The 13,997-nt window shown below is 48.6% G+C and overlaps 1 protein-coding gene across 1 annotated transcript in view; it reads left to right on the top strand.

The window, feature by feature from the left end:
- The window catches only part of OBSCN (obscurin, cytoskeletal calmodulin and titin-interacting RhoGEF), a 640,872-nt gene that overhangs the window by 44,076 nt on the left and 582,799 nt on the right, over positions 1–13,997 (top strand). Inside the window, exon 3 of the mRNA XM_040354276.1 lies at positions 10,080–10,349. Coding sequence (XP_040210210.1) covers positions 10,080–10,349 — 270 coding nt within the window. The remainder of the gene's footprint in view (positions 1–10,079; positions 10,350–13,997) is intronic.

Genomic DNA, 13,997 nt, shown 5'->3' with positions numbered 1-13,997 from the left:
ACTTACCTGCTCTGTGTAATGGTTTTGCACAGAGCAGCCCTGATCCTCCACTTCTGGGGTCCCTCACCGATGCTTCTGGCTCCTCCTTCCCTCAGAGAGCCTCAATAGCAAGCTGCAAAGTATAGTATAGAGCGCCCCCTATAGCAAGGTAAAAAAACTTCTGCCTTTAGAACCACTCACTTCCTGCCCAGGACTACATGTCCCATGAGGCATTGCTCCTCGCATTTTCACATTCACAAATTCTCAGGCACTTAGTGACATGTATGAATGGTGTACTGAGCTGTATGTGTGCTGCACTGTATTTCCTGATATGTAAACAAATAATGCATTCTATATGCAGGCCAACTAATCAACTGGCCGATTAATCGATTATGAAAATAGTTGACAACTATTTTCATAATCGATTAGTTGTCGATTAATCGATTAGTTGTTTCGGCCCTACTGCAATCAATGCTATAAAAATGCACTGATTACTGTGAAAATGACACTGGCAGGGGAGGGGTTAACCACTAGGTGGTGTTAAGCGTGTCCTAGGGAGTGATTCTAACTGTTAGGGGGAGGAGCTACCAGTGACACGTCACTGATCACTGTTCCTGATCAAAGGGAACATTCGATCACTGACCTCTCACTGTCACTAGGCAGAACAGGGGAATGCCTTGTTTACAAAGACATCCCACTGTTCTGCCTTTGCCGACCGCAATCGCGGGCCTCCCAGGAAAATCGAGTTCCCGGTACCTCACGAGGCACGCGGCTGGCAGCAAATTTAAAGGGACGTACAGGTACCATTTGCCTGCTCGTGCCATTGTGTAGACGTAAATGTGCGTGCGGCGGTCGCTGTGTGGTTAAATCCACAAGGGACTTTTTTTTTACCACTACTATTTCTTTATATTGGCTTTTGGAATTTTCAAATGCAGCAAAATTAGAAATTGGATGAAAGGTTTAGCGCTGGGGGAAAACTTTTTGAAAGATAAAAAGTGCATTTTATATTCATCTATATAGATCAGACCAAAATGATCACCTGATCATCTGTACACCCGCTGTGCCCATTATGAGGAGTTCCCACCATTCCTGTGCCGAGTTCCTGGGTCTGTACACCCGCTGTGCCCATTATGAGGGGTTCCCACCATCCCTGTGCCGAGTTCCTGGGTCTGTACACCCGCTGTGCCCATTATGAGGGGTTCCCACCATCCCTGTGCCGAGTTCCTGGGTCTGTACACCCGCTGTGCCCATTATGAGGGGTTCCCACCATTCCTGTGCCGAGTTCCTGGGTCTGTACACCCGCTGTGCCCATTATGAGGGGTTCCCACCATCCCTGTGCTGAGTTCCCGGGTCTGTACACCTGCTGTGCCCATTATGAGGGGTTCCCACCATCCCTGTGCTGGGTTCCCGGGTCTGTACACCTGCTGTGCCCATTATGAGGGTTCCCACCATCCCTGTGCCGAGTTCCTGGGTCTGTACACCCGCTGTGCCCATTATGAGGGGTTCCCACCATTCCTGTGCCGAGTTCCTGGGTCTGTACACCCGCTGTGCCCATTATGAGGGGTTCCCACCATCCCTGTGCTGAGTTCCCGGGTCTGTACACCTGCTGTGCCCATTATGAGGGGTTCCCACCATCCCTGTGCTGGGTTCCCGGGTCTGTACACCTGCTGTGCCCATTATGAGGGTTCCCACCATCCCTGTGCTGAGTTCCCGGGTCTGTACACCCGCTGTGCCCATTATGAGGGGTTCCCACCATCCCTGTGCTGAGATCCCGGGTCTGTACACCTGCTGTGCCCATTATGAGGGGTTCCCACCATCCCTGTGCTGGGTTCCCGGGTCTGTACACCCGCTGTGCCCATTATGAGGGGTTCCCACCATCCCTGTGCTGAGTTCCCGGGTCTGTACACCTGCTGTGCCCATTATGAGGGGTTCCCACCATCCCTGTGCTGAGTTCCTGGGTCTGTACACCCGCTGTGCCCATTATGAGGGGTTCCCACCATCCCTGTGCTGGGTTCCCGGGTTTGTACACCTGCTGTGCCCATTATGAGGGGTTCCCACCATCCCTGTGCTGAGTTCCTGGGTCTGTACACCTGCTGTGCCCATTATGAGGGGTTCCCACCATCCCTGTGCTGAGTTCCTGGGTCTGTACACCTGCTGTGCCCATTATGAGGGGTTCCCACCATCCCTGTGCTGAGTTTCCCGGGTCTGTACACCTGCTGTGCCCATTATGAGGGGTTCCCACCATCCCTGTGCTGGGTTCCCGGGTCTGTACACCTGCTGTGCCCATTATGAGGGGTTCCCACCATCCCTGTGCTGAGTTTCCCGGGTCTGTACACCTGCTGTGCCCATTATGAGGGGTTCCCACCATCCCTGTGCTGGGTTCCCGGGTCTGTACACCTGCTGTGCCCATTATGAGGGGTTCCCACCATCCCTGTGCTGAGTTTCCCGGGTCTGTACACCTGCTGTGCCCATTATGAGGGGTTCCCACCATCCCTGTGCTGGGTTCCCGGGTCTGTACACCTGCTGTGCCCATTATGAGGGGTTCCCACCATCCCTGTGCTGAGTTTCCAGGTGATGTCACTCTCACCTAGGCAAGGAATGAGGAAGTGGGAGTGAAGGGTAACTGTCATTTTTGGGGGGATGCGTTAAAAAAAATCCCTGAAAAATCAGCTAACCAGGATTTCGCCTTTTGTTATTTGTACATTAATTCATCATAGGGGAATAAATCACTCTCTGCACCAGAGGAGCTTACACTCTTATATCCCACCACAGTCACACACTATTATCATTATACATTTATTAAGCTCTGACATATACCGCAGTGCTGTACAGAGAACACTGAATTGCAGCCATTGTGCCATCAATTACCGCCACTGTGCCCATCAATTGCTGCCAATGTGCCCATCAATTGCTGCCAATGTGCCATCAATTACCGCCACTGTTCCATCAAACGCAACTACTGTGCCATCAAACGCAGCCACTGTGCCCATCAATTGCCACCACTGTTCCCATCAATTGCTGCCAATGTGTCCATCAATTAATGCCAATGTGTCCATCAATTAATGCCAATGTGTCCATCAATTGCCGCCACTGTGCCCATCAAACGTAGCCACTGTGCTATCAAAAGCAGCCACTGTGCCCATCAAAAGCAGCCACTGTGCCCATCAAATGCTGCCACTGTGCCCATCAAACACTGACACTGTGCCCATCAAGTGCTGCTACTGTGCCCATCAATTGCTGCTACTGTGTCCATCAATTGCTGCTATTGTGCCCATCAATTAACGCTACTGTGCCCATCAATTGCTGCCGCTGTGCCATCAAACGCAACCACTGTACCATTCAATTGCTGCCAGTGTGCCCATCAATTGCTGCTACTGTGCCAATCAAATGCCACTACTGTGCCCATCAATTGCCGCTACTGTGCCCATCAATTGCTGCCAGTGTGCCCATCAATCGCCGCTACTGTGCCCATCAAATGCTGCCAGTGTGCATCCCCCACCCGCCCAGCACTTAGCTTGTCTCGGTGGGGCAGCTCCTCAATCTCTTCTCCAGTCCTCTCTTCCCGTCCTCTGCTATGATTGGACGCACAGCGCCTGTCGTTTCAGCCAGTCAGGTGACAGGTAACAGACCCGAGCACCTGATTGGCGGAGAGGCAGTTCAGTGATAGGAAAGCGAATATTTATTCGCTTTTCATAACACAAAGCAGAGTGAACTGCAAGCGTCCAGCATGGCGCCCGCTGGTCACCTTTTTGGACGCCTATTAGAGCCTATGGCTCTAATCAGGTGCTTCCAAAAAAAAAAACCCTGTCGCTGTAATTCAGGCTCCCGGCTCCCGGAAGGGGGCTGGGCACCCGAATAGGGGGTGGCAGTGGCGACCATAGATAGATTCATGCAATGCATGAATCCATCTATGGTGATAGAGAGGTGACAGGAGAGAGGGGGCGGCGCCCGTGTGCCCCTTATGGACGCACCGCCACTTATAGTCCTATCACAGTCACCCATTATGAGTTCAAAATTGTCAAAAGCCTTTTTTTTTTTGGGGTGGTGGAAAGAAACCAACCAGTGTCCAGACTTTCAGGAGGGGTGTTATGGAAGCAACTGAGAAGATATCCAGCATGTCAGGTTCCCGGCTATACATAGACTCAGCTAATCCCCAGATACAGCGCTCCCAGTATTGGCCGATCTTCCAGAATAGAATGGAGGGAGTCAAACACTTATCTGTAGAATGTACAATGCTTCACACCCACCGAGGCGTGTCAGGCCGAGTACTCACGAGCAGACATTTCCGATGAAACCGGTCCGCGGACCGTTTTCATCGGACATGTCTGCCCGGGGACTGCTGTTCGATGGCCGTACACACCATCGAACAGAGGTCCGCGCGTAAACAATACGCGGGGCGTGTCCGCGGTGTCGCCGCGACAATGACGCGGCGACGTGGGCGGCCTGCCTTTAAAAGGCTTCCACGCATGCGTCGAAGTCATTCGACGCATGCGAGGGATGGCGGGCGGCCGGACATGTACGGTAGGTCTGTACAGACGACCGTACATGTCGGGCGGACAGGTTTCCAGCGGACTGTTTTAAAGCAAGTCCAGGAAACAGTTGTCCGCTGGAAACCTGTCCGATCTGCCCGAAAATGGTCCGCTCGGGCCTACACACGGCCAAACGTGTCTGCTGAAACTGGTCCGCGGACCAGTTTCAGCAGACATGTTTGGTCGTGAGTACAGGGCCTCAGATCTATGGTAGAGAATGAAATCGCTATATAAAGATCGACAATATTTGCTGCTGGCTTATTAATGCTGCTATAAAAAAAATTGGGATTATAAAGGTCCCCCCTTCCCGGTCCACATCCATTCTGCCCTCTCGTTTTTTCTCCATGGTCCATCTTTGACTCCGGTTCTGATATACCCCCCCTCCGCCGTAACTTTGTGCGGGCGTAGCGTATCTCAGATACGCTATGCCGCCGTAACTTAGTGAGGCAGGTTCTGTATCCACAAAGAACCTGCGCCCTAAGTTACGGCGGCGTAGCGTAAATGTGCCGGCGTAAGCGCGCCTAATTCAAATTGTGAAGAGGTGGGAGTGTTTTATGGAAATAAAACATGACCCCGCGTAAATGACGTTTCTAACGAACGGCGCATGCGCCGTCCGTGAACGTATCCCAGTGCGCATGCTCCTAATCACGTCGCAAATAGTCAATGCTTTGGACGTGAGCGTAATTTACGCAAAGCCCTATTCGCGAACGACTTACGCAAACGACGTAAAATTCAACGCTGTCCCGACGTTCATACTTAACATTGGCTATGCCTCATATAGCAGGAGTAACTTTACGCCGGAAAAAGCCTTACGCAAGCGGCGTAAAAAAATCTGCCGTGCGCACGTACGTTTCTGAATCGGCGTATCCAGCTCATTTGCATATTCTATGCGGAAATCAACAGAAGCGCCACCTATTGGCCAGCGTAAATATGCATCCTAAGATACGACGGCGTAGGAGACTTACGCCGGTCGTATCTTTGCAACATTTAAGCGTATCTCAATTTGAGCATATGCTTAAAGTTGCGACGGCGCGGATTCAGACTTACGAAGGCGTATCTACTGATACGCCCGTCGTAAGTGTTACTGAATCTAGCCCATACTCTCTTCCATGTTCAATTTAGTGAGCAGACACAGTTTACCTAATAATAGGTGACCAGCTGCAATAGTGTCTGATTGGCCAGCATTGTGTGGGTGGATGCAGCTTGGTGCAGCGGCAATAACACACACAGCCAGTGGCGGTTGGCATTCAAATTTTTTTTTGGGGGGGGGCGCAAACAAACTGAAAAAAAAAAATAACATCAATTGTAGCCTCACTGTGCCCATCAAACGCAGCTACTGTGCCCATCAATTATCGCCACTGTGCTCATCAAACGCAGCTACTGTGCCCATCAATTATCGCCACTGTGCTCATCAAACGCAGCTACTGTGCCCATCAATTGCCGCCAGTTTGCCCCATCAACCGCCGCCAGTTTGCCCCATCAAATGCCTGCTGCATTTTTTAACGACGTTTTAAACTATGTCGTTTTTCGGGTTGTAAAAAACAATCGTGTGTGGGCTAAAACAACGTTTAAAACCTGCGCATGCTCAGAAGAAAGTTATGAGACGGGAGCGCTCGTTCTGGTAAAACTACCGTTCATAATGGAGTAAGCACATTCATCACGCTGTAACAGACAGAAAAGCGTGAATCGTCTTTTACTAACACGGAATTAGCTAAAGCAGCCCCAAGGGGGGCGCCATCCGCATGGAACTTCCCCTTTATAGTGCCGTCGTACGTGTTGTACGTCACCGCGCTTTACTAGAGCATTTTTAAAAAACGATGGTGTGTGGGCAACGTCGTTTTAATGATGAAGTTGGAAAAACTTCGTTTTTTTCATGTCGAAAAATGATCGTGTGTACGCGGCATTATTTAAAAAAAAATGTTTTGCCTTTAGTGTTCCTTTGAAGACGGCCCTTTATGCACTGACACTGCTGTTGAGCGCCACCTGCAGTGGAGAAAATAAACTGCACCTGCCTACAATGGTACACCAGTGTATTGAACATTTGGTATCTTTTTTGCAAAGGGAAGTAGGGTTATATGAATGTACCTTATAAGCATGGCTAGCCTCTCCTCTCTTTATAGAATATTCTGCATTGATAACTCCGGAGGTTACTATATGAAGATCCCAGGGTCTTACTAAATAGAGATCCCAGGAGCATACTGCATGGGGATCTCAGAAAATCACTCCACAGAGATCTTCATAGCTCAGGCCTCGCACACACGGGCAAGAATCTCGTCAGGAAAAAAACGTTGTTTTTCCCGACGAGATTCTTGCCAAGAATCTCTTGCCGCCCGAGTGTACACACAGTCCTTTCAAAAGAACCGCGGTTCTCTTGAAAGGCAAGAACGCGGCGACGTCATCGCGTACCACGAGCATGCGCTTGTCACATTCGATGCCGTCGCCGCCATCTTGCTTCACCCTACCTATGCCGTGGAAGCTAACGCACATGCGTCAAAGTCATTTCGAGCATGCGCGGGTTTGCACGGCGACAGGTAAGTATACACACTCTCGGGTTTCTCGCTGGGCCGTCAAGAATATCGACGAGAAAATAGAGAGCAGGTTCTCTATTTTTCTCGTCGAGATTCTGGCCAGATTTCCAGACGAGAAACCTGAAAGCCTCGTACACACGCTCGGTTTACTCGGCAAGAAAGCTCTGCCAGCAGTTTTCTTGCTGGTTCTTGCCGAGAAAACCGAGCGTGTGCACGAGGCTTCACTGTTAGTAAATCTACATGGATGAGATCACGTGATCTTATTTCTTGGAGTTCACAGGAGCTTACTGCATAGAGATTTCAGGAGCTTATTGCATGAAGACCATAGGAGATCAGTGCATGGAGACCTAAGGAGCTCAGTGCATAGGGACCTAAGGAGTTTATTGCATGAAGACCACAGGAGCTCAGTGCATGGAGACCTAAGGAGCTCAGTGCATAGGGACCTAAGGAGCTCAGTGCATAGGGACCTCAGGAGCTCAGTGCATAGGGACCTCAGGAGTTCAGTGCATGGAGACCTCAGGAGCTCAGTGCATGGAGACATTATGAGCTCAGTGCATGGAGACCTCAGGAGCTCACTGCATGGAGACATTATGAGCTCAATGCATGGAGACCTCAGGAGCTCAGTGCATGGAGACATTAGGAGCTCAGTGCATGGAGACCTCAGGAGCTCACTGCATGGAGACATTAGGAGCTCAGTGCATGGAGACCTCAGGAGCTCACTGCATGGAGACATTAGGAGCTCAGTGCATGGAGACCTCAGGAGCTCACTGCATGGAGACATTAGGAGCTCAGTGCATGGAGACCTCAGGAGCTCACTGCATGGAGACATTAGGAGCTCAGTGCATGGAGACATTAGGAGCTCAGTGCATGGAGACCTCAGGAGCTCCCTGCATGTAGACATTAGGAGTTCAGTGCATGGAGACCTCAGGAGCTTACTGCATGGACACCTCATCAGCTTACTCCTTGGAGACCTCAAGAGTTTCCTACATGGAGACCTCAGGTGCTTACTTCATGGAGACCTCGGGATCATACTCCATGGAGACCTCAGGCGCTCCCTGCATGGAGACCTCAGGAGCTTACTCTATGGAGACCTCAGGAGCTTACTCTATGGAGACCTCAGGAGCTCTCTGCATAGAGACCTCAGGAGCTCAGTGCATGGAGACCTCAGGAGCTCAGTGCATGGAGACCATAGGAGCTCAGTGCATGGAGACCATAGGAGCTCAGTGCATGGAGATTTCCATAGCTCTATGATAGCATAGAACATAGGAGTTTCCATGATCCTACTTCTCATAAACTTAAGAGCTCATTGCATGGAGACCTCAGGAGCTTCTGCCAACCTAGACATATACAGATTGACAATATGTAGAGTGTAACTCCTGTGCACGCTATCTATCTGGGCTATGCTAGAATTAGTACACACCTGATCATGTCAATCCAAATAAATATATGCAGTACAGCTGCACCTAGCATCAGTATGTGTTCCCACATGTGACTCAAATCAAAATAGAGGAATGTGTTATATGCTGCGCTGCTAAACTCCAATACTACAGAGCATGTGTATTATTCTTGTTGTATTCGTCTATACACATGCTCTGTAGTATTGGAGTTGAGCAGTGGATCCAACATGCACCTTTATTTTGATATACAGATTGACATTTGTTCTTTATAGAAAAATCATAAACAGCCAGATTACTAAGAGCCGGTTCACACTGGGGCGACCTGGGATCCGACTTCAAGTCGCCCCAAGTCGCGCGGTCGAGAAAATGAATGGAAGTGAATGGGAGTCGTCTTAACCACTTCAGATCCGCGCTATTGACAAAAGACGTCTGCAGCGCGGACCTGAAGTGCCGGGTGGACATCTTTGGACGTCATTTAAAGTGCATTACCCGTGCGCGCCTCTGGGGAGCGCGCAGTGGGTAAACACTGTCCCGGCGCATCGCTGAAGAGCCGATGCGTGTACCTGGCGGCCGCAATGTCCGCCGGGTACACGCGATCGTCGGTAACACAGCAGGGACGTGGAGCTCTGTGTGTAATGATGGGGTGTAAACACAGAGCTCCACGTGCTGTCAGAGGAGAGGAGACCGATCTGTGTCCCTTGTACATAGGGACACAGCATCGGTCACCTCCCCCAGTCACCCCCCTTCCCCCACACAGTTAGAACACACCCAGGATACACATTTAACCCCTTCCTCACCCCCTAGTGTTAACCCCTTCCCTGCCAGTCACATTTATACAGTAATTAGTGCATTTTTATAGCACTGATCGCTGTATAAATGTGAATGGTCCCAAATTTGTGTCAAAAGTGGCCGATACGTCCGCCGCAATATCGCAGTCCCAATAAAAATCGCAGATCGCCGCCATTACTAGTAAAAAAATAAAAAATAAAAAAAAACATAATTTTGTTCCCCATTTTGTAGGCGCTAACTTTTGCGCAAACCAGTCGCTTATTGTGATTTTTTTTTTACAAAAATACGTCGAAAAATACGTATCAGCCTTAACTGAGAAAAAAATATTTTTTTTAAAAAAAAAATTGGGATATTTATTATAGCAACAAGTAAAAAATATATATATATTTTTTTAAATCGTCGCTCTATTTTTGTTTATAGCGCAAAAAATAAAAACCGCAGAGGTGATCAAATACCACCAAAAGAAAGCTCTATTTGTGGGGGAAAAAGGGCGTCAATTTTGTTTGGGAGCCACGTCGCACGACCGCGCAATTGTCAGTTAAAGCGACGCAGTGCCGGAAGCTGAAATTTCGCCTGGGCACGAAGGGGGTTTATGTGCCCAGTAAGCAAGTGGTTAATGTACACTACTGAAGTCGCTCCGACTTCAGAAAAGGTTCCTGTACTACTTCAATCCGACTTCTAGGCGACTTGTAGGCAACAAAAGCTCTGGAATTTGTGAATTTGCAGATTGCGGCTTTCCCCGGTTCAGTCATTTTTTACCAGTTTGTTTTTATTCCAAACCAAGATAACTCAGGATTCTTTTATTGGGAAGTTTTAAATATTTAATTCTGTATTTTTTTTTCTGTTTCCCCATTAAGAACCCAGAATCCCCTTTAGATCAAAGTTGAGAGACCTGGAAGTTCGAGAGAAAGAGACCGCCACCTTCCAGTGCGAGGTCCCTCAAGCCATTACTGAATCATCATGGTACAAGGAGGAAACCCAGATCCAGCAGAGTGCCAAATACAGCATCGAGGAGGAGGGGACCATCCGGAGACTCACCATACAGAACGTCAACGCGGACGATGACGCAGTCTACATCTGTGAGATGAAGGAGGGCAGCCGAACCATTGCAGAGCTCTCAGTTGAAGGTCAGTCCACCCAAAAGTGATGTTTCAGGTTTGCATGGATGTATTTTCATTTTCATGTTACACTGGAGGGGGTGTTATGAAATAAAAATCATAACACACGATAGAGCTGCACAATTAATCGCGGAGAGAATCGCGATCTCAATTCTCCCCGCCCGCGATCTCCCCGCGGGATGACCCGCAATTCTTCTGTTTCACGGCCGGTTCCACGTAACCAGCGTGGAATGCAAATGGCACCGGTATCGGAACCAACGTCAGCAGCCTGCGCCGCTGGATGGATGCCTGGGCTTCTCTTTCAGATCTGTACAACTGTAGTGTGTATCCATGAGCCACCCAGTGGTTGCCGGCGGTACTGCTTCTGATGTATTAATCTTTCTCACAGTTCTGTACAACTGTGTGTATCCATGCGCCACCCAGAGTTTGATTCTGCTTTTTTCATAGTAGTTATATGGTCTTTAACATTATAGACATATCACTGGTCTGTTTTGTATATATTCATATTTTCAGATAAATCACAGGTTTATTTATTTATTTATTTATTTGGGGGGGGGGGGGGGGGTCTGGCATTCAGTTTTTGAGAATCGTGATCTTTAGTCTAAGCAAAAGAATCGTGATTCACATTTTGACCAGAATCGTGCAGCTCTAACACACGACCAAACAAAATGAAGGAAAAACGTTCTGGACAGCCGCACTCCAAAAATAAATTGCTTTGAATTTAAAATCAAAAAACACACAAAAAGCATGCCACAGCAGACGGGGTTAAAACTGACGCGTTTCACACCAAACTTACATAAGCTACGAATAAGCACTAAAGTTTGGTGTGGAACGCGTCAGTTTTTACCCCGTCTGCTGTGGCATGCTTTTTGTGTGTTTTTTGATTTTAAATTCAAAGCAATTTATTTTTGGAGTGCGGCTGTCCAGAACGTTTTTCCTTCATTTTGCATCATTCCATGCATTGCCAGCACCCGTGGCTTTGGATCAGGTGAGGAGACTTTCTGATTAGTATCCTAGAGCGGTGATTTCTCTTTTACACAACCAAACAAAATCCACCAAAACAAAAATGTCCACTACAAAATATTCTACACAAGTTTTGCTGTCTTTCCAATTAAAGGGGTTATAAAAGTACAATTTTTTTGCATGCTTGTTGGCAGCCTCTGTCTAATTGACAACCCATTGAAGCAAACAATGGCTAGCAGACCAAGTTAACCCAAATTTTTACTGAGATCTTAAAGGGGTTGTAAAGGTACAATTTTTTCCCCCCCTAAATAGCTTCCTTTCCCTTAGTGCAGTCCTCCTTCACTTACCTCATCCTTCCATTTTGCTTTTAAATGTCCTTATTTCTTCTGAGAAATCCTTACTTCCTGTTCTTCTGTCTGTAACTCCACACCGTAATGTGAGGCTTTCTCCCTGGTGTGGAGTGTCGTGCTCGCCCCCTCCCTTGGACTACAGGAGAGTCAGGACGCTCTCTACATTGCAGATAGAGAAAGGAGCTGTGTGTTAGTGACATGACCTTAATGTGCTTCTTCTTGAGCCACTTTTTTGTTGCCTTGGCGGTATGTTTTGGGTCATTGTCATGCTGGAAGACCCATCCACGACACATCTTCAGTGTTCTGGCTGAGGGAAGAAGGTTCTCATCCAAGATTTTACAATTCATGACCCCGTCCATTGGTCCCTCAATGCGGAGCAGTCAGCCTGTACCTTTAGCAGAGAAGCAGCCCCCAAAGCATAATGTTCCCACCTCCGTGTGTGACTGTAGGGACGGTGTTCTTAGGGTTATAGTCAGCATTTTTCTTCCTCCAAACACTGCAAGTCGAGTTAATGCCAAAGAGCAAATTTTTGGTCTCATCTGACCACAGAACTTCCTCCCAATCCTTCTCTGAATAATTTAGATGTTCATTAGCAAACTTCAGACTGGCCTGTACATGTGCCGTCTTGTGGGAGGGGGACCTGCCGTGTTTGGAGGAAGAAAAATGCTGACTATGACCCTAAGAACACCGGGCCAGATTCACGTAGAATCGCGGCGGCGTAACGTATCGTATATATGTTACACCGCCGCAAGTTTTCATCGCAAGTGCCTGATTCACCAAGCACTTGCGTGAAAACTTACGCCGCCGGCCTCCGGCGTAAGCCCGCGTAATTCAAAGGGGCGTGTGCCATTTAAATTAGGCGCGCTGGACCTACTGCGCATGCTCCGTTTTGAAATTCCCGCCGTGCTTTGCGCGAAGTGACGTAATTTTTTCGAACGGCGACGTGCGTATCGTACTTTCCTATTCCCGGACGTCTTACGCAAGAAATTTTTTTTTTAAATTTGACGCGGGAACGACGGCCATACTTTAACATGGGCTGTGTAAAGTTAGGGCAGGTAAAACGACGACTAACTTTGCGACGGGAAACTAGACTAGCAACGACGTAACGAACGCGAAAAACCGTCGTGGATCGCCGTAAAACCTCATTTGCATACCCGACGCTGGAATACGACGCAAACTCCACCCAGCGGCGGCCGAGGTACTGCATCCTAAGATCCGACGGTGTAAGACAATTACACCTGTCGGATCTTAGGGATATCTATGCGTAACTGGTTCTATGAATCAGTCGTATAGATAGAAACAGAGATACGACGGCGTATCAGGAGAAACGCCGTCGTATCTCTTCTGTGAATCTGGCCCACCATCCCTACAGTCACACACGGAGGTGGGAACATTGGGCCAGATTCACAGAAGAGATACGACGGCGTTTCTCTGAAACGCCGTCGTATCTCTCAGAGTATCTATGCGGCTGATTCATAGAACCAGTTACGCATAGCAGCCCTAAGATCTGACAGGTGTAATTGTTTAACACTGTCGGATCTTAGGATGCAGTACCTCGGCCGCCGCTGGGTGGAGTTTGCGTCGTATTCCAGCGTCGGGTATGCAAATTAGCAGTTACGGCGATCCACGGCGGTTTTTCGCGTTCGTTACGTCGTTGCTAGTCTCCCGTCGCAAAGTTAGTCGTCGTTTTACCTGCCCTAACTTTACACAGCCCATGTTAAAGTATGGCCGTCGTTCCCGCGTCGAATTTCAAATTTTTTTTTTACTTGCGTAAGACGTCCGGGAATACGAAAGTACGCTACGCACGTCACCGCTCGAAAAAATTACGTCACTTCGCGCAAAGCACGGCGGAAATTTCAAAACGGAGCATGCACAGTAGGTCCGGCGCGGGAGCGCGCCTAATTTAAATGGCACACGCCCCTTTGAATTTCGCAGGCTTACGCCGGCGTAAGTTTTCACGCAAGTGCTTGGTGAATCAGACACTTGCGATGAAAACTTGCGGCGGTGTAACGTATATACGATACGTTGCGCTGCCGCGATTCTACGTGAATCTGGCCCATTATGCTTTGGGGTTATTTCTCTGCTAAAGGTACAGGCCAACTTTTCCACATTGAGGGACCAATGGACGGGGTCATGTATTGTAAAATCTTGGATGAGAACCTTCTTCCCTCAGCCAGAACACTGAAGATGGGCCGTGGGTCGGTCTTTCCTTTGTTCTTTTATAGAGCACAAGGCTTTTTCGTGTTCCCTGCCCTGAGCATGGGAAGGTAGAATAAATCTGGAGCCTCTAAAGATCTGTACAACAGTTTTTTAGTGAGTATATATATATATATTTTGGCTCAGC

This window comes from Rana temporaria, chromosome 5 (assembly GCF_905171775.1).
Source record: "Rana temporaria chromosome 5, aRanTem1.1, whole genome shotgun sequence".
Taxonomy (NCBI): Eukaryota; Metazoa; Chordata; class Amphibia; order Anura; family Ranidae; genus Rana; species Rana temporaria.
Note: the sequence above shows the minus strand (reverse complement) of the source record. Positions and strands in the feature narration are given on the sequence as shown.